General features: G+C 40.1%; 1 protein-coding gene across 1 annotated transcript; it reads left to right on the top strand.

Annotated features, from left to right (window-relative positions):
* The first annotated feature begins 1 nt into the window (after position 1).
* On the top strand, positions 2–27,028 carry WBP2NL (WBP2 N-terminal like). Its single transcript, XM_060165539.1, has 6 exons — positions 2–63; positions 12,204–12,312; positions 12,570–12,711; positions 12,879–12,971; positions 17,424–17,534; positions 26,542–27,028. The coding sequence occupies exons 1-6, from the start codon at positions 2–4 to the stop codon at positions 26,823–26,825; spliced, it is 801 nt and encodes a 266-aa protein (XP_060021522.1). The 3' UTR covers positions 26,826–27,028.
* Positions 27,029–27,133: the final 105 nt, after the last annotated feature.

Raw genomic sequence — 27,133 nt, 5'->3', positions numbered from 1 at the left:
GATGGCAGTGAACCGGAGCCACACCGAGAACCGTCGCTGGGCCCTCATCCCCTTCGGCGAAAGGTGCGTGAAAGGAAGCCTGCGGAGCTGTCAGAGGAGGCAGCAGATGCACGGGGAACTGGCGGCTCGCAAACTCTCAGCGCATCAGACTTTCCCGCCTTTTCCGCGTGCGCAGCGGGCGTGGCTCCGCCCCGACGCTAGGGCGCTTGCTGCCTCACGGGTGTTCGGAATGGGAAGGCGGCAGCGGGGGCCGTTGCACGTGTGAAGGGCGCGTGCTGCCTCAGAAGAAAGGTGGAAGTGCAGTGGTGGGAGTGGGGAGTCGCACCGACCCTCCGGGTCGCTTGCGGCTGCTGTTAGTGCGCTACCTTTGTAGAGTGACGGGAACAAGGTGCCAGGCTTCTGGGAGGTAGAAGAGGCATGAGTGTCTTTGGAATCTTTCTGGAAGGATCCCGAACTGTCAGGGGCCTCTCCTCACTCTCAGAACTTCGAAAAGCCCTCTCTCGTCTTCGCCCCAACCAAGGAGATGACTGGTCTTACTTTTTTCTAAAGATCAGGACCGGAAGAAGACGCGTCTAGGAAGAATGACGCTCTCTTGCCTCCCATGGCGGCCTTGGGGTTCGCACCGATCGCTCTGTGTGGTGCTAGCGGTGACCACCGCTCGCCCCTCTCCTCTCGCCTCTGTCAGGCTCAGCCCGGAACCACCCATTTTCACTTCCCCACCTAACACCTCGACTCTGCTCCGCTCCCCTCCTTCATCCCCCGCCCCCATTTTTCCAGAGGTCTGCCCCAGCCCCCGGCACTTCTTAAAGGTGCTCCTCTCTGCTCCGGTTTGCCCTCGTTTTCCTTTGCGCTCGCCTAGCAGTGAGACTCTGAAGCCCAGGGCTGTGCTCAGGTGAGGCAGAGCACACCTAGGTCGCTTTGAATGCATCTGTCAGGAAGACCATTTAAGTCAGTACCAAACGCTGATGTCCAGATCTTTTTTCTATGCTTCCTTCCCCAGAATATTTTCTTGACAGATTTATACGCGCCGTCAAGGCGGTAGGTTCTCCCTTGCCCCTGAAGGACCGCTGCTGTTTGTTCAGTTTTGTAGTAGGAGATGATTGCCCACCATTCTGACCGCGTGCACACTGGCCTAGAGAACGCTGCCCTGTGTGCCTGTGGCTCTGTGCCTTGAAGCCACTTCTAATCTGGTGTTCGGGTGTCTTCTCATTCAGGCTACGAGTCTGTCTGTCTGCTTTTCTGTTTGTGTGCTGGAGGCAGGGAATGACGCATGGTTTTAAAAAATTGTAACATATACTGATTTTATGGTCCTTTGATTACCTTTGTGGGGTCCCTGGTGTGCTCTTGAATGGTTAACCATAGCCGAGCACTGTGCAAGGGCTTTATAGTTATAACTGCTCTATCTGCAATAAGGATCAGTACTAGTTTCCTCGTTTCACAGGTGGGAAAACTGAAAGAGAAGTAATTTGCTTAAAATCACATGGCCAGTGCATGTGGGAGAGCTCTGAACTTAGGCACTATGCATTCACTTCTCTACTCTGGCTGCCCCTCTAAAAGGAAAAGGACTGCTTCTCTTCTTTCTTCTCAGCAAAGAAGTCACTGTAGGTGCTCTGGCTTCCTGGATAAAAAACACTTTAAAGAAATAGCTTGAGAGGGAGAAGATTGGTTGTATTTTGACTTCTCTGGACTATTCACAATACACAGTTGAGAAATTCATCACAGCTTGGCTGTGTTGTGTGGAGGTTTTTTTCTGATCCCAGCTGAAAAGTCATAAATGTGTGGGCCAGACTCTACTGGTAAAAAGGGAAGACATTGAGTTTTGTTTTTTTTAAAATCCATATTCAAAAATGTGTGCAGGTAAAACCATGTAGAAAACTTGGGAAAAATTTTAAATTACCCCAAATTCCTACATCCAGTGCTTTTTACATTTTGGTATGTATCCTTCTGTACTTTCCCCTGTGGAAATATACGCACCTTCCCCTGTCAGACTGCTTTGTAACTTGTTTTTCTCATTTACCAATGTATAGGGGATGCTTTCCAGTGTCGGTACCTACATCATTGTTTTCAATGTCTTGTACTCCAGTATGCATACATATTTGCTCCAGCCCATATCTGGGATAGTCTGATTTTTTTTTTTTTTTAAAGAAGGATATATTCTTTCCTTTTTTTTTTGGCTGCGTTGGGTCTTCGTTGCTGCGCACAGGCTTTCTCTAGTTGCGGCGAGTGGGGGCTACTCTTCGTTGCAGTGCGCAGGCTTCTCATTGCAGTGGTTTCTCTTGTTGTGGAACATGGGCTCTAGGCATGCAGGCTTCAGTAGTTGTGGCACGCAGGCTCAGTAGTTGTGGCTCGCAGGCTGTAGAATGCAGGTTCAGTAGTTGTGGTGCATGGGCTTGGTTGTTCCACAGCATGTGGGATCTTCTAGACCAGGGCTGGAACCTGTGTCCCCTGCATTGGCAGGCGGATTCTTAACCAGTGCGCCACCAGGGAAGTCCCAGATAGTCTGATTTTAATTTGTCATTGCTATAAACATTGCTGCAGTGAACTTTTTAAAGATTTATCTTTGCCTACCTGTCAGAATGTTTCTTTCAGATATATTCCTGAAAGTGGAATTGTGGGATCAGAGGACACAGACTTTTAAAAAAATATTTAAAAAATATATTTTTAATATGAAAGATCTTGTCAAAATATTAAAAATATTTTATATTTAATATATTTATACACAGAAATATATTTATTGCAAAATTACCCTACAGAATTATATCAAATTACATTCCTTTTAATACTTTGAGTGCCCAATGCCAACACCCTGTGTTAATCTTTGATAGCTCTCTCAGTCTGATCATGGAATCTGAATACTGATATCTTTTTTTAAAGCTTAATTGCTAGTGAAATTATTTTTGTCTTATGGTTATTGACTATATGTATTTGGTAAATTTTCTTGGTTCATAAATGTTCTCCATTTTTTTGCTAAATTGTTCATTTTTTAATAAATATATTTATTTATGTATTTATTTATTTATTTTTGGCTGTGTTGGGTCTTTGTTTCTGCTCGCGGGCTTTCTCTGGTTGTGGCGAGCAGGGGCTACTCTTCGTTGCAGTGTTCAGCCTTCTCATTGCGGTGGCTTCTCTTGTTGCAGAGCACGGGCTCTATGTGTGCGGGCTTCAGTAGTTGTGGCACGTGGGCTCAGTAGTTGTGGCCCATGGGCTTAGTTGCTCCACGGCATGTGGGATGTTCTTGGACCAGGGATGGAACTCGTGTCCCCTGCATTGGCAGGCAGATTCTTAACCACTGCGCCACCGGGGAAATCCCAAAGTTGTTCATTTTTTGTGTGGTAAAAAGCACATAACAAAATTTACCATCTTAGCCACTAAAAACATAAAAATTGTATATATTTAAGTATACAACATGGTAATTTGATGTAATATACATAGTGAAATGATTCCTACAGTCAAGTTAATTAACGTGTCATCTCACATAATGATCATTTTTTTACTCTCTTAGCGTATTTCCAGTGTTCAATATAGTATTAAGTACAATATAGTCTTCATGCCTATATATTCGATCTCTAGACTTATTCATCCTACTTAACTGTAAATTTTGTAACCTTGCTTAACATCTCTCCATTTCCCCCATCCCATCAGCCCCCAATAACCACTGTTCTACTCTCTGCTTCTGTGAATTTGAATTTTTTTTTTAGATTCCACATGTAGGTGAGATCATATAGTATTTGTCTTTGTCTGGGTTATTTCACTTGGCATAATGTCCTCAAGATTCACCCATGTTGTAACATGTGACAAGATTTCCTTCCTTTTTAAGGCTGAATAATATTCCATTTCACTCATATAACACATTTTGTTTCTCCATTCATTCATTGATAGACTTTTATGTTGCTTCCACCTCTTGGCTATTATGAATAGTGCTGCTATGAACGTGAGTGTGCAAATATCTCTTTGAGACCCTGCTTTCAATTCTTTTCGATATATACCCAGAAGTGGGATTGCTGGATTATGGAGTAGTTCTATTTTTAATTTTTGAGGAGACTCCATACTGTTCCATAGTTGTCGCACCATTTTACAATCCCACCAAGAGTGCACAAGAGTTCCAATTTATCGACATCCTAGGCAACACTTTTCTTTTTTCAATAGTAGCCATCCTAATAGGTGTGAGGTGATATCTCATTCATGGTTTTGATTTGCATTCCTCTGATGATTAATAATGTTGAACATCTTTTCATATTTTTTAGCCATTTATATATCATCTTTGGAGAAATGTTTATTTAAGTCCTTTGTCCATTTTTAAATCGGTTTGGGTTTTTTTTGGTGTTGTTGAGTTGTAGGAGTTCTTTACATATTCTGGATATTAACCTCTTATGGTTTGCAAATATTTTCCCCCATTCTATAGGTTGACATTTCACTCTGTTGATTGTGTTCTTTGATGCACAAAAGTTTTCAAGTTTGATATAGTCCCATTTGTCTATTTTTGCTTTTGTTGCCTGTGCTTTTGGTGTCACATGCAAGAAATTGTTGCCAAGTCCAGTGTCATGAAAATTTCCACCTATGTTTTCTTCCAGAAGTTTTGTAGTGTTAGAGATTATGTTTGGTTCTTTAATCCATTTTGAGTCGAATTTTTAAGATGGTGTAAGTTAAAGGTCCAACTTCATTCTTTTGCATGTGGATATCTAGTTTTTCCAACATCATTTGTTGAAGAGACTGTTCTTTCCCCATTGAGTGGTCATGGCACCCTTGTTGAAGATCATTTTACCATAGAAGTGGTGAGAGTGGGCATCCTTACCTTTTTCCAGATCTTAGAAGAAATGCTTTCATCTCTCACCATTGAGTATGATGTTAGCTGTGGGCTTTTCATAAATGGCTTTTATTATTTTGGGGTAGTTTCCTATGATTCCTAGTTTGTTGAGTGTGTTTATCATCAAAGAGTGTAAAATTTTGTCAAATGCTTTTTCTGCATCAATTGAGATGATCGTGTGGTTTTTTGTCCTTCATTTTGTCAATGTGGTATATTACATTGATTGATTTTCTTTAAAAAAATCTCTATTTTTAAAAAAAATTATATTAAGTTTGATCCTTTTCCTAACCTGTCCCTATTCTCTCCACAGCCCCCCACCCTGGCCCCTTGCCTCTGGCAACACCCTACTTCTCTGTTTCTTTGAGTTTGACTTTTTAAAGATTCCACGCAGTATTGTCTTTCTCTGTGTGGCTCTCTCTCTCTCTCTCTCTCTCTCTCTCTCTCTCTCTCTCTCTCTCTCTGTCCATACATATCTATCTATCTCACATCTTCTTTATCTGTTCATTCATTGATGGACACTTACATGGTTTCCATATCTTGGCTATTATCAATAATGCTTCAGTGAACATGGGAGTACAGATACTTGTTTGCTATCCTATTTTCATTTCCTTTGGATATATACCCAGAAGTGGGATTGCTGGATCATAAGGTAGTTCTATTTTTATTTTATTGATTGACTTTCATATCTTAAACTATCTTTGCATTCCAGGGATAAATCCCAGTTGGTCATGGTGTATAATCCTCTTAATGTGTTGTTATATTCAGTTTACTAGTATTTTTTTTTTTGAGGATTTTTTACATGAGTATTTTTCTGTTTTTTTCTTATTGGAAGTTTTTTGACTACTGATTCAATCTCTACCTGTTATAGGTCTATTCCAATTTTCTTCCTTTAGTCAATTTCAGTCGTTTTTTTCTAGGAATTTACCCATTTTATCTATGTTATCTAATTTGTTGCCATACAATTGTTCATATATTCTCTTATAATCTTATTTTAAATCTCTGTAAGGTCTGTGATAACATCCCCACTTTCTTGCTTTTTTTAAAATGTTATTTATTTATTTATTTATATTTGGCTGTATTGGGTCTTTGTTGCTGCACGCAGGCTTTCTCTAGTTGCAGCGAGTGGGGGCTGCTCTTTGTTGAGGTGCTCAGGCTTCTCATTGCAGTGGCTTCTCTTGTGGAAGAGCACGGGCTCTAGGCAAGTGGGCTTCAGTAGTGTGGCTTGCAGGCTCAGTAGTTGTGGCGCACAGGCTTAGTTGCTCCGCGGCATGTGGGATCTTCCTGGACCAGGGCTTGAACCCATGTCCCCTGCATTGGCAGGTGGATTCTTTTCTTTTCTTTTCTTTTCTTTTTTTTTTGCGGTACGCGGGCCTCTCACTGTTGTGGCCTCTCCCACTGCAGAGCACAGGCTCCGGACGCGCAGGCCCAGCGGCCATGGCCCACGGGCCCAGCCACTCTGCGGCATGCGGGATCCTCCCGGACCGGGGCACAAACCCGTGTCCCCTGCATCGGCAGGCGAACTCTCAACCACTGCGCCACCACGGAAGCCCTGGCAGGTGGATTCTTAACCACTGCGCTACCAGGGAAGCCCAACATCCCCACTTTCATCCATAGTTTTAGTCATTTGAATTTTCTTTTTTCCTTGGTCAGTTTAGCTAAAGATTGGTACATTTTGTTGATCTTCACAATGAAATAACTTTGGTTTCATTGATTCTATTTTTCTATTCTTTATTTCATTTATCTCCATTGTAATCTTTATTATTTCCTCCCTACTGCTAGCTTTGGGTTTCATTTGCTTTTGTTTTTCTAGGTCCCTAAGGTGGAAAGTTAGATTATTAATATGAAATCTCTCTTTTAAAAAATGTAGGCATTACAAGCTATAAATTTCACTCTTAAGCACTGCTTTTGCTGCATCTAAATAATTTTGGTATGTATGCTTTTGCTTTCATTTAGATCGAAGTATTTTCTAATTTCACTTATGATTTCTTCTTTGACCCATTGGTTGTTTAAGAATGTGATGTTTAGGGCTTCCCTGGTGGCTCATGGTTGAGAGTCCGCCTGCCGATGCAGGGGACACAGGTTCGTGCCCCGGTCCAGGAAGATCCCACATGCCACGGAGTGGCTGGGCCTGTGAGCTATGGCTGCTGAGCCTGCGCGTCTGGAGCCTGTGCTCCGCAACAGGAGAGGCCACAACAGTGAGAGGCCCGCATACTGCAAAAAAAAAAAAAAAAGAAGAAGAAGAATGTGATGTTTAATTTCCATATATTTGTTACTTTGTCAGATATCCTTCAGTTATTGTTTTCTAATTTCATTCCATTGTAGTCAAAAGATACTTTGTATGATTGCAGTCTTCATAAATTTTGTGAGACTTGTTTTGTGGCCCAACATATGGTCTATCCTAGAGACTGTTCCATGTGCACTTGAGAAGAATGTGTATTCTACCTTTGTGGAGGGAGTGTCCTTATATGTTAGGTCTAGTTGAATTTTGTTAGATGTATCCATGCTTATCATTGTTGTATCTTTTTTTGTTGTTGTTGTTTGTTTTCTGTTTGTTTTTTTTTTGTTTTTTTTGTTGTATCTTTTTGATGATTAACGCTTTTAGTATTACAGAAGATTCCTCTTTGTCTTGTAATAACTTTTTTTCACACACACTGTATTTTATTTTTACAAGAGATAAATAAGCTTATGTTTTTCTGATATTAGTATAGCCACTTCAGCTCTCTTTTGGTTACTGTTTCATGGAGTATCTTTTTCCATCCTTTTACTTTCAACCTATTTGTGTCTTTAGATCTCAAGTGAGTTTTTGTAGACAGTCTATAGCAGTAATATGTTTTTTAAAAAATATATTCTACCATTCTCTGCCTTTTAATTGGAGACTTTAATCCATTTAATTTAATGTAATAATAAGGAAGAATTTAACTTCTGCTCTTTTGCTATTTGTTTTCTATATTTCTTATATCATTTTTGTTCCTCAATTCCTCCATGAGTGTTTTTTTGTGTTTAACAGATATTTCTTAGTGTACCATCTTTATCTCTCTTCATTTCCTTTGCTGCACGTATTTTAGTTATCTTCTTTGTGGTTGCCCCATAGATTATGTTTAACATCTTAATTTATAACAATCTAGTTCAAATTAATACCAACTTAGTTTTAATTATATGCAAAAACTTTACTCCTACATAGCTCTGCCCTCTTATATTGTGATTGTCACAAATTACATCTTTATACATTGTGTGCTCATCATTATAGATTTATAATTATTGTTTTATGCAATTGTGTTTTAAATCATATAGGATGAAATGAAATGAACAAACCCAAAATTCATTAATATTGATTTTTAATTTACCTATGTAATTATCTTTCCCAGTGTTCTTTATTTCTTTGTGTTGATTTCATTTACTGTCCAGTGTCTTTTTATTTCAGGCAGAAGGACTTCCTTTAACATTTCTTATAGTTCAGATCTAGTAGTGATAAACTCTGTCAGTTTTTGTTCACTTGGTAATGTTTTATTTTTTCCTTAATTTTTGAAGGATAGTTTGGCCAGATTTAGAATTCTTGGTTGACAATTTTTTTTTCCTTTTAGCACTTTGAATATTTCATCCCATTACCTCCATATTTTCTGGTGAGAAGTTAGCTGTTTGTCTTATTGAGGATTCCTTGTGCATGATAATTTTCTTCTCTTGCTGCTTTCAAGATTCTCTGTATTTGGCTTTCAACAGTTTGATTGCAATGTGTCTCAGTGTGGATCTCTTTGAGTTTATCCTACTTGGAGTTTGTTGAGCTTGGATGTGTAGATTCATGTATTTCATTAAATTTGGGAAAATTGTGGACATTATTTGTTCAAAAATTCTTTATTCCCCCTTTTTTCCTCTCCTCTCCTTCTGCCAGTCGCATAATACATATGTTGATATGTTTGATTGTGTTCCACAGGTCTGTTAGACTCTGTTCCTTTTTCTTTATTCTTTTTTCTTTGTGTTACTCAGGTAGTAACTATTCATCTCAATTGACCTATCTTCAAGTTCACTGATTCTTCTGCCTGCTGAAATATGCCATTAAGTCCCCCACTACTGAACTTTTTATATCAGTTATTATAGTCTTCAACTCCAGAATTTCTATTTGGTTCCTTTTTATAATTTCTATCTTTATTTTTGTATTCTCTACATGATGAGACATTGTTTTCATCCTTTTCCTTAAGTTATTAAGTCATTGTTTCTTTTAACTTTTTGAATATATTTAAATAGTTTATTTAGAGTCTTTGTCTAGTGAATCTAATTTCTTGGCTTCCTAAGGGGCAATTAGTTTTTTGAAATAAATTTATTTATTTATTTATTTATGGCTGCTTTGGGTCTTCATTGCTGCGTGCCGGCTTTCTTTAGTTGAGGCGAGCAGGGGCTACTGTTCGTTGCAGCGTGCAGGCTTCTCATTTCAGTGGCTTCTCTTGTTGCGGAGCATGGGCTCTAGGCACGTGGGCTTCAGTAGTTGTGGCTCACGGGCTTCAGTAGTTGTGGCTCGTGGGCTCTAGAGTGCCTGCTCAGTAGTTGTGGCGCACGGGCTTAGTTGCTCTGTGGCATGTAGGATCTTCCCGGACCAGGGCTCGAACCCACGTCCCCTGCATTGGCAGGCAGATTCTTAACCACTGCACCACTAGGGAAGTCCCATACTTTCTTGTTTCTTTGCATGCTTCATGTTTTTCTTTTGTTGAAAACTGGACATTTTTAAAAATTATAATGTGGCAACTCTGGAAATCAGACTCTCCCTCTTCCACAGGGTGTTGTTGCTGCATGTTGTAGTTATTGTTTAGTGATTTTTCTGAACTAATTTTTTTTTTTTTTTTTGCGGTACGCGGGCCTCTCACTGTTGTGGCCTCTCCCGTTGCGGAGCACAGGCTCCGGATGCGCAGGCTCAGCGGCCATGGCTCACAGGCCCAGCCACTCCGCGGCATGTGGGATCTTCCCAGACTGGGGCACGAACCCGTGTCCCCTGCATTGGCAGGCGGACTCTCAATCACTGCGCCACCAGGGAAGACCCCTGAACTAATTTTGTAAAGTCTATATTCTTTGTTATGTGTGGCTAATGACATGTGTGGCCTCTTTTATGTTAATTTAGAGGCTAGCTAGTGATTTGACAGTTTACTTGTATGTTTGGAACAACAACAACAAAATCCCAGCCTTTGCAGATGGCCTGTGTGTGTGTGTGTGTGTGTGTGTGTGTGTGTGTGTGTTGGAGCCTGTCTTTATCACTCAGCTAGGCAGTTTAAAACTCTGTCTTAGCTTTCACTGCCTGCTTGAGCAGAGCCTCACTGTCAACCAGAGGTAACAGTTTTGGGGCCTTCTCAGGATTCTTCTGAGCATGAACTCAGCCCTGAAAATGTATGTGTGGTGCTTTCTAGATTCCCATGAACATGTCAGAGGTTTTCAAAGCCTTTGTTCCTCAAAGTATCTCATTTCCCAGTCTTTCCTTCCTCACTTTTCAGTTTTTTTATTGTTTGCCCAAAATGTCATTCTTTGCCCCAGATAGCAGCTCTAACACATTTGCCTTGAAATGTTTTTGACAGATGTGCCCTAGGTAGCTGCCTAAGTCCTAAGAGAGTTCTGAGTTAGGCACATGCCCTTAGAGCTAGTCCTCCAGGAAGCCACTGGACAGGTCAAACCACAATAAGGTCTGTTCTCCTCCGCCCAGGAGTGGGCACCTATACTGAGAATATGGGTTGTTGTTGTCAAGGCTGTTGCCAAACTGGGAAGTGGAGGATAGTACTAGGGTAAGTTAAAGTGCACAAAACTCCCTTATTGACATTCAACTATTTTTTTCTTGATTAAACATTCCCCTAGTTGCTATAAACTTTTGATTAGATTCTAGAGTTCTAGGCTGACCTTTAGAGTTCCTTATTCCACCATTTTTGCTGACATCCTATTTTTTCATAGTCTCTTAAAAAGCCCTTTTTATCCATACACCACCATCCTAGTTCCAGTTCTTATTACCTCATATCGCAACATTTTTAGGAACTCTTAAATGGATCCCTCTGACATACCACCACTTCCTTGATCATGTGACTTCCTTGCTGAGACAGCTGTAAGTCACAGTTCTGCCTTGCCTATTGAATGATGTCTCCAAGCTCTAGTCCCAGCATGATTCCAGCTTTATCTCACTATTCCTCCCGGTCTCACTTCCATGCTGTTTTGATGAATCCACATAGGTAGGCTGCTCCCAAGTACACAGTTTTCTTTCCACTGCATACCTCCATTAATGCTGTTTGCTCCCCATCAGGATTTTCCCCTACCCTCACTTCTGCCTACTGAAACACTATTCATCTCTTAAGAATTGGCTCAGTGGGACTTCCCTGGTGGTCCAGTGGTTAAGACTCTGTACTCCCAATGCAGGGGATCCCTGGTTGGGAAGCTAAGATCCTGCATGCTGCATGGCATGGCCTAAAAAAAAAAAGAATCAGCTCAAATGTCAACCTTTCTGTAAAGTCATTCCTAATTACTTCAACCAAGAGCTAATCTCTCCTTCCACCAAACTGCCATGATATTTTTGTTCCATTTATGTGATGTATGTCATATATTTCTTGCATTATTACCTATATTCATGTTTTCATTCACTCATTCTTTTAATATTTAGTAGCACCCACTTATATATTTATAATTTATATATATAAATTGCTAAGAAAGGGAAAAAACCCAGTAGGATTCTGTGAGTAAGAATAGGATGAGCCCAAGTTTTTCAGGTTAGGAGTGCAGGGAGAACATGACAGACAGAGGGAACATGTCAGAGCGTTCGGGAGCACTCTGCGTGTGCCTAACGTTCTTTACCAGAGTCCAAGAAACATTTCCGTTAACAGAGTGCTTTATACCAACTGCACAAGAAGTAGAAAAATTAATGAATATACATTAAGAATAGAATTAGGTTTGATAAGAAAGAAGAACCCAATGGGACTTCCCTGGTGGTCCAGTGGTAAAGAATCTGCCTTCCAATGAAGGTGAAGGTGGGTTCGATCCCTGGTTGGGAAACTAAGATCCCACATGCTGTGGGGCAACTAAGTCCATGAGCCTCAACTAGAGAGCCCTCGTGCCGCAGTGAAGAGCCTGTGAGCCACAATGAAAGATAACGAGTGCCACAACTAAGACCCAACGCAGCCAAAAATAATAAATTAATTAATAAAAGAGTGGGGGAACTAATTTTTTTTAAAAAAAGAACCCAATGATAAAGAAGAAGAAGTGTGAATTGTCAGAGAATAAGATCATTTAAATTCCTTTCTATTTTAATAAAATAGTAGTAGCAGTAGCAGCAGCAAGTAACTTTTATTAAAATCTCCCTCCAGGCTAGAAACTATGCTACGAGCTCTGTTTGTATAATTTTATATAGATTCTAAATTGTGTGCTGTCTGCCCTGTCTTTTCTGCAGTGTCTTGAAGCAGAGTCAGGATGTGGACCTCTCCTTCCTACAGCAACCAGTGGGATATGATCTCTTTAATGGTACAAAAAGAGGAACATTGTTTCTCACTTCATACCGGGTAATTTCTACTTCTACTTTGATCTGATTAACTCTACATTTTTCCTTAAAATGGAGAGAGGTTAAACATTGACTTTCAAAGTATTTTAAACCATTTCTCCTTTGAAATTTTCCATGTTGAAGTGTAATGGAAGAAAATTGGTCATGCTTCTCAATTAGGCCAGAATGCCAAAGCAGCCTTAACTTCAGAATTGCTCTTATATGTCTCAATCCATGGATAAATTGCATTCCTTTTCCAAAGTTTCTTTTCTCTCTTAGGTGATCTTCGTGACTTCACACTTAGTCAATGACCCCATGCTTTCTTTTATGATGCCATTTGGTCTGATGAGTAATTGCACCATTCAACAACCAATCTTTGCCCCCAACTACATTAAAGGAACCATTCAGGCAGCTCCAGATGGTAAGTGTCCCCCCTCAGAAGTGTATTTTTTCTCAAAAGCTTCCAGAAGGTTTAAGATTCAGACTTGGCCCCTGCTTCATTGGGTAGTGCTTCTCTTATTGTTTGTGGCAGTCCTTCTGTAACAGCATGCCAGCCTCTTAGTGAGTGTGTGCCGTTTCTTCCTCCAGGTGGCTGGGAAGGACAGGCTATTTTTAAATTATCCTTCAGAAAAGGAGGTGCCATTGAATTTGCCCAGCTGCTGATGAAAGCTGCCTCTGCTGGTGAGCGATGCTTATAAAATTATCAAGCGCTTTGGGGTTTGGGGGCCTGTGTAATTGAAGTAAGACTGTTAGCTAGTGAAGACTTCTGGCCTCTGTGGTCAGGCGGTTGATATTTGCACATGTATTCAGCGGGCATTTCCTGAGCCTACTGACTATGTGCCAAGTAACATACTACGTGCTAGGAACACAAGATTTAGTCCCTCCCTGTCCTGAAGGAGTTTGCAGTCTAATGGGAGCTTACCGTCAGACACCTGAACAGCTAATTATACCTGATAGTCTTCTGTCCATTTAAGTGCCGGTCTCATGTATCACTGAGTAGTCTTGTTTTCGGTAGCGTGGCCTTGGCTCTTCTTCCTCTGGCATGGCTTTTTGTCTTCTCTCCTTTCTGACTTTGCCTTTGCTTCTCTTAGGTTTAATTCCCATCTTCCATGGGACTAAAGCATGGGAAGAGGTACCATCAAGCCCTGCAGCACTGATCTAATGGATGTACCAGAGGATACAAATAATCTTTTTATGTTATATTTTAATTCAATCTAGCCTCACTTTATATCCCTCATTCTCTCACCTTTTGTACTCCAATCCAACTGGGTTTCTTTGTGCCTTGCCCTCCCACCTCTGAGCCTTCATGCTATTTGCTCTGTCTGGAATGCTCTTCCCCTTTCTCCCTTGCCTTCTCCACTCCCAACTCCAGTCTAGTTGAGACAAACACAGTCCAGTAGAGATAGACATATGCAAATACATTATCCTGTCTTATGACATGTGCTGTAATAGAGGCATGGGCAAAGTTCTGGGGACATACAGACGAATGTAGTGAATTTTCTACCTTAGAAGACTGACTGGATCATGATGCTATAGACCATAGTCAAGTGTATAAGAGATAGTCTAGGGAATTCCCTGGCGGTCCCGTGGTTAGGACTCGATGCTTTCAGTGGTTGGGGATTGGCCCGGGTTCCATCCCTAGTCAGGGAGCTAAGATCCTGCTAGCCACATGGCCGAAAAAAAAAAAAAATGAGTATAAGCGATAGTCTAAATTGGAGAGGAATTGAGTTCAACTTTAGACATAGTAATTAATACTAGCTAACATTTATTGAATGCTTATCATATACTGGGCAGTGTTCCAAGGCCTTTACATGTGTTAATTTATTTAATCCTCACAAAAACTTATGATGTAGGTTCTATCATTATCCCCAATGTATAGCTAGGGAAACTGAGTCAGTGATGGTTATATAATTTCTCAAGGCTATACAGTTAGCAAGTGGTGGAGCTGGAATTTGAACCTTAAACATACTCTCTCTCTTTAAACTTTTCATTTTGAAAAAAAATAAGATCTATAGAAAGTTTTAAGAATATTACAGTGAACTCACATGGACCTTCATCTAGATTAACCCATTATTAACATTTTCCTACATTTGCTTTTTTAAAAATAATAAATTTATTTGTTTATTTATTTTTGGCTGTGTTGGGTCTTCAGTGCTGCACGCAGGCTTTCTCTAGTTGCGGTGAGTGGGGGCTACACTTCATTGTGGTGCACGGGCTTCTCATTGCGGTGGCTTCTCTTGTTGCAGAACACGGGCTCTAGGTGCGCGGGCTCAGTAGTTGTGGCGCGTGGGCTTAGTTGCTCCGCGGCATGTGGGATCTTCCCATACCAGGGCTCGAACCCATGTCCCCTGCGTTGGCAGGCGGATTCTTAACCACTGCGCCAGCAGAGAAGTCCCCACGTTTGCTTTATGTTATTCTTTTTTTTTCCTGCTTTTGTTTGAACTATTTGGGAGTAAGTCACAAAGATCATTTCCTTCATTTCTAAATATTTCAGTGTGTATCTCCTAAGAACAAGGGCATTCTCTCATCTAACCTCAGTGTGCTTATCAAATCAGAAAATTTAACATTGAAACAATACTATTGATTATTCAAATTCAAATGATTGACCATTACTATTCCTAATTCTAATAGCATTTTTTTTTTCCAATCCAGGATCTAATCCCAGATCACATATTGAATTCAGTTGTCCTATTTCTTTGGTCTCCTTTAGTCTGCGCTCAGCCTTTCTTTTTGTCTTTCATGACCCTGACATTTTAAAAAGAATACAGCCTTATTGTTTCGTAGAATATCCCTTAATTTCTGTTTGTCTGTTTCCTCATGATTATATTCAGGTCATGTATTTTGGCAGGAATACTGTATAAAAGATGTTGTGTCCTTTTGAGCCTACACTCTTAACCCCTGCACCATATTAAGTGTGAGGTACACAAGCTGCTAGAGGCAGTAGACATGCAGCTTGGAGCTCCAAAGATGCACTGTATCAAGACACTGATTTGGAAATCCTCAGCACATCGGTCATCTCTGAAGCCATGTGAATGATGGGCTCATTCAGTGAATTAAGGATGGTATGCCAAGGGTCCTCAACATTTAAAGGATAGGTAGGGAGGGGTGACCTTCAATGGAGATTGAGAAGGGGCTGACTGAGAGGTGAGAGAAGAATCAAGTGAGTTCATTATCCTGGAAGTCAAGGGAGGAGAAAGGTTCAAGCATTACTGGGTAGTCATCTGTCAGCTGCTGGAGAGATGTTTGGTAAAATGAAGACTGAAAAATGTGCATTGCATGAGGAAATTTGAGGTTTTTGGCAGAATTATCAAGAGATTTCAGTGAACTGCTGGAGAAGAGGGGTGATGAAGAACGATGTTAGAGAAAATTGAGGAGTAAGAAAATTTGTTGCAGTTACTGTTAAAAATACAGTGCAAATATATAAAGGCCAAGGAGTTCACAAGCTGTACCCAACTGGCAGCTCTTCATGGTCCAGAGGGCAGACAGCATCTGGAAGCCTGACATTGGATAACAGAGTGTCCTACAGACAGAGGGAGTGTAGCTATGAAGAATCCGGGTCAGGGGACACTTGGAAATCCAGTTCCCCTTTGCTACAGATGTCTGGGGAACTCGGGACAATTGCATTCTGGGTCTTGAATTCACTCTTATTTTTGGCCTCACAGTACTGAGGGGGCTTATTTTTAGGATTATGAGATAAGGGTCAGGCAACTTCAGGGGATTCTCTTCGTGCTCTCATTAAGTTCTGCTTCTTCGCCTGCAAAGGTAGGTCAGTGTCTCAGCCATTGCACAGCCACTTGGAAAGGATTTAGGCAACTTATATGAACTTGGCCCAATGTCTGAAACTGCTCTGGGTCTGATTATGTCATGGTTTAGGTGTGGAAGCCTATGCCTACTCCCCTGGCAAGAGTCAGGTCTTGTGAATGGGCTTCCTTGAGGCCTTTGGAATTAAACACCCATCATGCATCATGAGCTGATTATATGACCAGGAAAGATTCCTTTCGCCTCAGCAGAGTTGCTTTGTCAGGGCTCTTTGATTTAAGTTTTTAGCAAACATGTATTGAGTACCTATTGTGTGCCAAACACTAGAAGCGACAATTGGGAACACAACAGTGAACGAGACATAAGTACATAGTCCCTGCTTTTGTTAAACTTACAGTCTAGTGAGAGTCATATAAGAAATAAGCGAACATGTAAGTGAATAAAATAATGACTTATTCTGAAAGGGGATACTAATAGAATATTGAAAGGGAGGGTAACAGGGAAGGATGACAACTTTAGATTCAGAGTGAATTAGTTAAGATAATGCTAGCTATTGAAACAGATAAACCCCAAATTATCAATGGCTTAAGATAATGGATATTACTGCTTATATAAAGGCCAATCAGCAGGGGTGAAAGGGGGCTCTGTTCCACATAGCCCTTCAGGGACCCAGGGTAATAGAGTCTCTGCCATCGTTAACACATGGCTTCCAAGACCTCTTTGGGTAGCGAGCAGAGAGGGGAAGAGAGTAAAGATCTCACCTGGGAAGTTTTCATGGGTCAGGCCTGGAAGCATTACTTCTGGTCATATGCCATAGGCCAGAAATTAGTGTGGCAGGCTGATAATGGCTCCCAAAGATATAATCTGTGTCCTAATCCTCAGAATCTGTGAATGTTACCTTGTTTGTAAAAAAAAAAAAAAAAGCCTTCTCAGATATAATTAAGGATCTTGAGATGAGGGGATTACTCTGGATTATTCAAGTGGACCTCAAATACCATCAAAAGTGTCCTTTTAAGAGAGAGGCAGAGGGAGACAAACAGAAGTGCTTTCTTTAGTACTGCCATTACATTGGCCTTTAATGGACTTGCCAACTTGATAGAATTCTCACTTGGAAATTTTTTCTGAATACCTATCATGGTGGGTGTTATGCTAGGCCTTCAATAAGCACAGGCAAATATACACAATCACTGCCTTCAAGAAGCATACAGTTGAGGACAAGGGCAATGTATATTTTTAATCTTGTATCCTGGGGACATTGTTGGACACACATGTAAGGTGATGGTTAATACTCTGTTAATTATTTGGTTGCTAGCTGCTGTACATCTGACTTAAAAGAATTAAAGAGTCCCTATTTTGCCAAACTTGTCTTCTCAGCTGCCAGAGGAATTCCACTTGGAAGTGTAAATTACTGGTTCGGCACTTCAGGACCCTATATAATTACTGCACCAGGGGGCATGATGTGCACCCAACAGACGCCTTGTCCAGGTAAGATATGGCATGGAGGTTCTTCCTGGGAGGTGGAAATGTACGCCAGGGGCTCAAAGATCTATTCACTGCTACCTTGCCTCCAATTCTGCTGCAGAAGAAGCAGCAGAGGTTTGGGGGGCTGGAAAATGGTTGAGTCCATGACTTCATTTCCAGACTAAAACTCAGTGGCAAGTCAGTAAATGACAGGCTTCCATTTCAGGTTTACTTTTAACTATAATGTACAAATATGGAGCATACCTGGGCAACTCCCATCAGTGGGAACAGCCACTTCCTGCTTACAGCCTGAGCAGAAACATGTGCTCTTGCCAACTTCCCCCTTCCCCTTTCACACAAGCATAGCCATCATGCTTGTGCCATGCCCTTCAACCTCACCGAGGACTCCAGTCCTCGGCTTTATGCCCTGTACACTTTCCTTTAACAGTCGTGCCTGTCCATAGCTGCTGAGTCATGTTCCCAGGAGACATAGATCAGTGATTCTCAACTACGGTCCACAGTCTGTTGGTGGACCACAAAAAGTCTCCTAACAGGTTACCAACAGACCCCCAAATGCAGGCTGTCTCTTGGGTTCTCCTTGGAGCATGACGTACATGTCCATCGGCTTATTTAGTTTTGTATACAGCTGAAGGATAGTTATCTATAGTCTTAATAGTTACCTTAGTTTTTAAGGGTTACTAAAATCTAATATTCAAGATCTAAAAGTAAGTGTTGCTAAAGTTTTATAAAAACGTTTTTGAGTTGAAATTCACATAACGTACAATTAACCATTTTAAAATGTACAATTCAGTGGTATTTAGCGTATTCACAATGTTGTGCAACCGCCAGCTCTCTCTAGTTTCAAAAGTTTTTCAGGACTTCCCTGGCAGTCCAGTGGTTAAGACCACGCTTCCACTGCAGGGGACGCAGGTTTGATCCCTGGTCGGGGAACTAAGATCCCGCATGCTGCGTGGCGAGGCCAAAAAAACAAAACAAAACTTTTTCATCACTCCATAAGAATACTCCATACCCACTAAGTAATCATTCCCCATTGTCCCCTCCCCACATCTCTTGGTTTCCTCTAATCTGCTTTGCGTATTCTGTGTATATCACATAAAAGGAGTCAAGCAACATGTGACCTTTGTGTTTGGCTTATCTCACTTAGCATAATATTTTCAAGGTTCATCCAAGTTGTAGCATTATCAGTACTTTATTCATTTTTTGTGACTGACTAATATTCCATTGCATGTATCATAGTTTGTTATCCATTCATCCACTGATTAACATTTGGCTTGTTTCCACCTTTTGGTTGTTATGAATAATATCTCCTACAAACATTTGTATATAGGTTTCCAGGTGGACATAAGTTTTCATTTCTCTTGGGTATATACCTACATTTGGAATTATTGGGTCATATGGTAATTTAATGTTTAACTTTTTTGAGGAACCACCAAACTATTTTCCACAGCAACTGCACTGTTTTGTATTCTCACCAGCAATGTACAATTTCCTATTTCTCCACATCCTTGCCAATGCTTGTTACTTAACTTTTTTTTGCTTGTTGTTTATATTAAAGCCATCCTAGTGATTGTGAGGAGATATCTCATTATAATTTTAATATGCATTTCCTTGATGATAAATGATATTGAACATCTTTTCATGTGCTTCTTGGCCATTTGCATATCTTCTTTGGAGATATATCTATTCTAGTCCTTGCCCATTTTTAACTTGGGTAGTTTGTCTTTTCATTGTTTGAGTTGTAAGAGTTCTTTATATATTCTGGATATCCTTATCAGATATGGGACTTGCAAATATGTTGCCCATTCTGTAGGTCATCTTTTACATTCTTGAGAATATCCTTTGATGCACAAAAGTTTTAATTTTTGATGAATTTATCTATTTTTTTCTCTTGTTAGTTGTGCTTTTGGTATCAAATTAAGAATCCATTGCCAAGTCCAATGTCATGAAGATCTACCCCTATGTTTTATCTAAGAGTTTTATAATTTTGGCTCTTATATTTCAGTTATTGATTCATTATGAGTTATTTTTTTTTTAATTTTAAAGAATATTTATTTATTTGGCTGCACCGGGTCTTAGTTGTGGCACATGGGATCTTTGTTGCTGCATGCAAGATCTTCATTGCGGCATGCAAGATCTTTTAGTTGCGGCATGCAGGATCTAGTTCCCTGACCAGGGATTGGACCCGGGCCCCCTGCGTTGGGAGCATGGAGTCTTAACCACTGGACCACCAGGGAAGTCTCTATGAGTTAATTTTTGTATATGGAGTAAGGTTAGGGTCCAGCTCTGTTCTTTTGCATGTGCTTATCCAGTTGTCCAGGAATCATTTGTTGAAGACACTATTCTTTCCCCACTGGGTGGTCTTGGCACCCTTGTTGAAAATCAATTGGTAATAGATGTTTGGGTTTATTTCTGGACTCTCAGTTCTATTCCCATTGGTATATGAGTCTAGCCTATGCCAGTACCACATTATTTTGATTACTGTAACTTTGTAGTAAGTTTCAAAATAGGGAAGTGTGAGTCCTCCTATTTTGTATTTCTTTTTCAATATTGTTTTGGCCATCCATGGTCCCTTATAGCTCCATATGAATTTGAGAATCAACTTTTACATTTCTGCAAAAAGACCATTAGAATTTTGATAGGGATTGCATTTAATTTGTAGATCAGTTTTGGGGGAATTGCTATCTTAATTTAATATTGTCTTCTAACCCATGAACATAGGAACTCTTTTTATTTATGTAGGTCTTCTTTAATTTATCTCAGTAACGTTTTGTAGTTTTCAATGCACAAGTCTTTTTTAAAAAATATTTATTTATTTATTTGGTTGCACTGGGTGTTAGTTGCAGCATGCAGGATCCTTAGTTGTGGCATGCGAACTCTTAGTTGCGGTACACATGTGGGATCTAGTTCCCTGACCAGGGATCGAAGCTGGGCCTCCTGCATTGGGAGCGTGGAGTCTTCTCAATGCACCACCAGAGAAGTCCCAAAGCACAAGTCTTTTACCTCCTTGGTTACATTTATTCCTAGGTATTTTATTCTTTTGGATAATATTGTAAATGTAATTGTTTTCTTAATTTCCTTTTTGGATTGTCTATTGCTATAATTATGGTTTTTTAATTAAACTTTTTATTTTGAGATAATTGTAAATTCCCATACATTTTTGGAAATAATACTGAGATATTCTTTATACCTTTTACCTAGTTTCTCCCACTGGTAACATTTTGCAGAACTATAGTATAATATCACAACCAGGGTATTGACATGGATACAATAAAAATGCAGAACATTTACATTACCACAAGGATCACTTCTGTTTGTCTTTTTATAGCTACACCTACTTCCCTTCCTCCCCCTCCTCTTTAACGCATGGCAACCACTAATCTGTTCTCCATTTCTATAATTTTGACATTTCAAGATTGTTATATAAATGGAATCATGTAGTATGTAAGCTTTTGGGATAGACTTTTTTCACTCAGCATTATTCCTCAAGATTCACCCAGGTTGTTGCATGTATCAATAATTTGTTCCTTCTTTTTGTTGAGTAATAGTTCATGGTATAGATGTACAACAGTTTGTTTAACCATTCAGCAGCTCAAGTATATCTGGATTGGTTGCAGGTTTTGGTACAGGTTTTTGTGAGAACATAAGTTTTCATTTCTTGCCCATTAGGATGGCTGCTATCAAAAAAAAACCAGTAAACAACAAATGTTGGCAAGTATGTGGAGAAATTGGAATGCTTATATACTGTTGGTGGGACAGCCACTGTGAAAAATAGTATGGAGGTTCCTAAAAACATTTTTAATGACCCAGCAATTCCACTTCTGGGTATATACCAAAAGAATAGAAAGCAGGGTCTAAGAGACATTTGTACACCATGTTCATAGAAGCATTATTCACAATAGGTAATAAAATGAGTTAGGAAGTGTTCCCTCATCTTCAATTTTTTGGAAAAGTTTGAGAAGGATTGGTATTAGTTCTTTATGTGTTTAGTAGAATTCAGCAGTGACACAGTCAGGTCCAGGTGTTTTCTTTGTTGGGAGATTTTTTAAATTATTATTCAGTCTCCTTACTAGGTCTATACAGATTTTCTATTCCTTCATGATTTAGTGTTATCGGTTTTAGGCTTCTAGGAATTTATCCATTTCTTCTAGGCTATCCAATTTGCTAACATACAGTTGTTCATAGTAGCGTATTATAATCCTTCTTATCTCTGTAGAATCAGTAGTAATGTACCCACTTCCATTTCTAATTTTAATAATTTGAATCTTCTCTTTTTTTCTTGGTCAGTCTAGCTAAAGGTTTCTCAATTTTGTTGATCTTTTCAAAGAACCAGCTTTTGGCTGCACTGATTTTCTCTATTGTTTTTCTATTCTCTTTTTCATTTATCTATGTTCTAATTGTTATTATTTCCTTCCTTCTGCTAGCTTTGGATTTAGTTTGTTCTTCTTTTCTTAGTTCTTTAAGTTAGGTTGTTGACTTAGGATCTTTTTTGTTTTTTACTGTGATTTTAGCTATAAATTTCCCCCTTAGCGTTGCTTTTGCTGCATCCTTTGAGCTTTGGTATATGGTGTTTTTTGTTTGTTTGTTTTAAATATTTATTTATTATGTGGGGTGGTGGTGGGATGAATTGGGAGATTGGGATTGACATATATACACAAATATGTATAAAATAGATAACTAATAAAACCTGCTGTATAAAAATATAAATTAGGGGCTTCCCTGGTGGTACAGCGGTTGAGAGTCCGCCTGCCGATGCAGGGGATGCAGGTTTGTGCCCCGGTCCGGGAAGATCCCACATGCCACGGAGCAGCTGGGCCTGTGAGCCATGGCCGCTGGGCCTGCGTGTCCGGAGCCTGTGCTCCGCAATAGGAGAGGCCACAACAGTGAGAGGCCCACGTACTGCAAAAAATAAAAATTAAAAAAAAAAAATAATTAAAAACAAAAAAAAGCTCAAAAAATTTATTTATTTATTTGGCTTCAGCAGGTCTTGGTTGTGGCATGTGGGATCTTTTAGTTGTGGCATGCAAACTCTTAGTTGTGGCATGTGGTATCTAATTCCCTGACCAGGGATCAAACCCGGGTCCCCTGCATTGGGAACACCGAGTCTTAGCCACTGGACCACCAGGGAAGTCCCGGTATGTTGTGTTTTCATTTTCATTCATCTCTAAGTATTTTATAACCTCCCTTGTGAGTTCTTCTTTGATCCATTTGTGGTTTAAGAGTGCGGTGTTTAATTTCCACAAATTTGTAATTTTTCCAGTTTTACTTCTGTTGTTGATTTGTAAATTCATCCCTTTGTGGTCAGAGAAGCTACTTTGTATGACATCTATCTTTTAAAATCTATCCAGACTTACTTTGTTGCCTAATATATGTTCTATTCTGAAAAATGTACCATGTATACTTGAGAGGAATGTGTATTCTATTGTTGTTGGGTAGAGTGTCATATATTTGTCTGTTAGATCCAGTTGGTTTGTTGTATTTTTTATGTCCTCTATTTCCTTATTTATCTTCTGTCTGGTTGTTCTAGCCATCATTGTGAGTGAAGGATATTGAAGTCTACAACTATTATTGTAGTACTGTCTATTTCTTCCTTCAATTCTGTCAGTTTTTGCTTCATATACGTGATGGTCTGTCATTAGGTGTGTAAATGTTTATAATTGTTATATCCTTTTGCTGTACTGAACATTTTATTAATATGTAATTTCCTTCTTTATCTCATAATCTTTTTGATGTAAAGTCTATTTAGTCAGATATTAGTATAGCCACTTTTGCTCTCTTTTGGTTACTATTTACGTGGAATATCTTTTTCCAACCTTTTACTTTCGATTTATTTATGTCTTTGTATCTAGAATAAGTCTCATACACACAGCATGCAGTTGAATCATGAATTTTTATTCATTCTACCAATCTCTGTCTTTTGATTGGGGAATTTAATCCACTTACATTTAAAGTAATTACTGATGATGGGGGCCTTACTTCTGTCATTTCACTATTTGGTTTCTATATGCGTTATAGCTTTTTTGACCCTCATTTCCTGCATTACTGTCTTCTTTTGTGTTTAGTTGATTTTGACTCCTGATCTCTCTGACCTCCCTTCTATGCCCCCAGGACCCACGCGGCCTGGATGGGGTGGGTACCGGTCTGGGAGCTCAGCAGGCTCCCCGGCCTGAGTGGGCCAGGCAATCACCCTCCACTCCTCTCCTGCTCTTCCCAGAGAGTCCCTCCCAGCTGCTTCTCCTGATCTCCCCAGCCTCAGGGGCGCTGATCCTGTCTGGCCTCCACTTCTCCTCCCCCCTCAGTCCCCTATGACCAACTGGTTCACTTTGGGGTTCCTTCTGTCTCCTTGGGCATCAGAGTCCCCCACCAGAGGCTGGCAGGTGCCCTAGTTGTGGGGAGACACTAACTCCATGTCTTCCCACATGGCCATCTTGACTCCCACTACTCTCATTTCCTTTTGTTTATATTTCATAGCTGTTCTCTGTGTGTGTGTGTGTGTGTGTGTGTGTGTGTGTGTGTGTGTGTGTGTGTGTGTGGCTACCATGGGGGTTACATCTAGCATCCTAAAGTTATAACACTAATTTGAATTTTTACTGTCTTAACTTTAGTAACATACAAATACTCTGTACCTTTACAGCCCCTCTGTCTTCACCCCTTTCAGTTGATGTCACAAAATTCATCTTTATACATTGTGCCCCCCAAAACATAACCTAATAATTCTTTTAAATGCATTAGTCTCTTTAGTTATGTAGAAAACAAAAATGGAATTACAAACCATTGTTATAATAATATTAGCTTTTATAATTGCTCAATGATTTACCTTTATTGAAATCTTTATTTCTTCATTTGGTTTCAGATTACTGTCTAGTGTCCTTTCATTTCACCTTGTAGGACTCCCTTAAGCATTTCTTGCAGGGCAAGTCTAGTAGTAATGAACTCCCTCAGCTTTTGTTTATCTGGAAACATCTTAATTTCTTTCTCACTCTCACAGGAGTTTGGCCAGATATAGGATTCTTGTTGGACAGTTTATTTCTAGCCTCCAACGTTTCTGGTGAGAAATCTGCTGACTTTCTTATTGAGGATCTCTTGTATGAGATTATTCACTTCTCTCTTGCTGCTGTCAAGATTCTCTCTTTATCTTTGGCTTTTGAAAGTTTGATTATAATGTGTCTCAGTGTGGATCTCTTTGAGTTCATCTTACTTGGAGTTTATTGAGCTTCTTTGATGTTTATATTCATGTCTTTCATCAGATTTGGGAAGTCTTCAGCCATTATTTCTTCAAATATTTTCTCTACATCTTTTTCTCTCTCTTCTTTTTCTGGAACTTCCACAATGTGTATGTTGGTCTGCTTGGTAGTGTCCCACTGGTCCCTTGGGCTCTGATCACTTTTCTTCAGTCTTTTTCTTTCTGTTCCTCAGTATCAACAATTTTTATTGTCCTGTAGTCAGGTTTACCGATTCTTTCTTTTGCCTATTCAAATCTGAATGTAAATTCCTCTAGTGAATTTTTCATTTCAGTTATTGTACTTTTTAGCTCCAGAATTTTTTGTTTGTTTCTTTTCTTGTTAGGTTTTCTATCTCTTTATTGATACTTGTATTTTGTTCATATACAATTTTCTTGACTTTCTCCACATTTTCCTTTAGTTCTTTGAGCATCTTTAAGACAGTTCTTTTAATGTGTTTTCTACATAGCTTAAACATAAATATGGATTATGGAAAAGTAACTTGACAGTCCATTCACACTGATACAGTCAAATCACTTAGGGAATGTAGCCAAGGAAATAAATAAAACTCATGTTTATTATAATATTAATTGGAAATTTGGAAGCAACATGCTCTCCAACAACCAGGGAGCACTTATCATAAGTAGCACTTATCAGCATGATAAAATATAGTCCAGCTTTTAATTTATGAAATACATTAATAATATAAAGAACTTTCTCATAATGTCAAGTAAAAAGAGCCAGATTTTTAAAAAATTGTATGGTTGTTATAATCATGATCGTATAAAAAAGATTAACAGAGATCCTACCAATAAATGCACCAAAATATTAAGTTTTTGTGTTTGATTATGGAATTATAGATGACTTTTAAAATTTTATCTCTTCTCTATTTCCCAAATACATATTCCTCATTGAGCATTTATTACTTTTGTATCATCAAAACAAACTTTATTAAGTATGTATCTGGGTACAACTATAAGTAATGTAGAGATATAACTATAGGGTTGTTTTCATGTTGATTTGAATTCTTCCACAACAAGAAATGATAAAGCCTTCAGCTGGTGATGGCTGAAGAATATGGCTTCTGCATTGTTCTGCCTGAATTCTCTTCCTGTGTCAGTTTGCTTCAGTATTATTATTATTATTATTTTTAATTTTAATTATTTATTTATTTTTGGCTGCATTGGGTCTTCATTGCCACGCAAGGGCTTTTCTCTAGTTGCAGCGAGCAGGGACTACTCTTCGTGCAGTGCAGGGGCTTCTCATTGCGGTGGCTTCTCTTGTTGCAGGGCACAGGCCCTAGGCGCATGGGCTTCAGTAGTTGTGGCACGTGGGCTCAGTAGTTGTGGCTCACAGGCTCTAGAGCACAGGCTCAGTAGTTGTGGCTCACGGGCTTAGTTGCTCCGCAGCATGTGGGATCTTCCCGGACCAGGGCTTGAACCCGTGTCCCCTGCATTGGCAGGCGGATTCTTTTTTTTCAGTACGCGGGCCTCTCACTGTTGTGGGCTCTCCCACCGCGGAGCACAGGCTCCGGACGCGCAGGCTCAGAGGCCATGGCTCATGGGCCCAGCCGCTCTGCGGCACGTGGAATCTTCCCGTACCGGGGCACGAACCCGTGTCCCCTGCATCGGCAGGCGGACTCTCAACCACTGCACCACCAGGGAAGCCCGCAGGTGGATTCTTAACCACTGCGCCACCAGGGAAGCCCCAGTATTATTTTTTATCTTCTACCTCCTTCTTACTTATTCCTTGTCTACTCTAAAAAATGACTAACTGATATTTTTCCTTCTCAGCATACCCAGTTGTGGTCTACAGACCCCCACCACCAGGATATGGAGCATCACCTGCGGGATATGGAGCCCCACCTGCGGGATATGGAACCCCACCAGTGACATATGAAGCCCTCCCTGCAGGGTATGGAGCCCCACCAGCTGGAAATGAAGCCCCACCTCCAGCATATGAAGCTCCACCTGCTGGAAATAGAGCTGCCTCTCACAAATCTGTGGCAGCCCAGCCGGAGGCTTCTCTTCCATCTACCTCATCTTCTCAGGCTCATTTACCAGCTTCTAAGAAGTAAACATTGAAGACTCACCAAGCAAAGGGCACCCTAAAACTGAAGTCACAATAACAAGGATGACTCAGGTATGTGGTTAAAGGCCTGTCTCAGATAGCTGTCACACCCTTTGGAAAGGCAACCTTAGAGGGAAGATGAAGCTTTACTTCCATGCCTAGATTTTAGAGGCAGAGTCAACTCTTGATTAGATGGGCTAAAGGAGAAGTAGAATTGTAGAGCTAATTCTCCAATAATTTGGTGTACATTGGGCTGCATTTTTTTTAACATGCCTTGAGTGAGTGTGGAAAAAATGTCCTGCATTTTCCCCTCCC

Source organism: Lagenorhynchus albirostris, chromosome 11, assembly GCF_949774975.1.
Source record: "Lagenorhynchus albirostris chromosome 11, mLagAlb1.1, whole genome shotgun sequence".
Classification (NCBI taxonomy): Eukaryota; Metazoa; Chordata; class Mammalia; order Artiodactyla; family Delphinidae; genus Lagenorhynchus; species Lagenorhynchus albirostris.
This window is presented reverse-complemented; position numbering and strand designations above follow the sequence as displayed.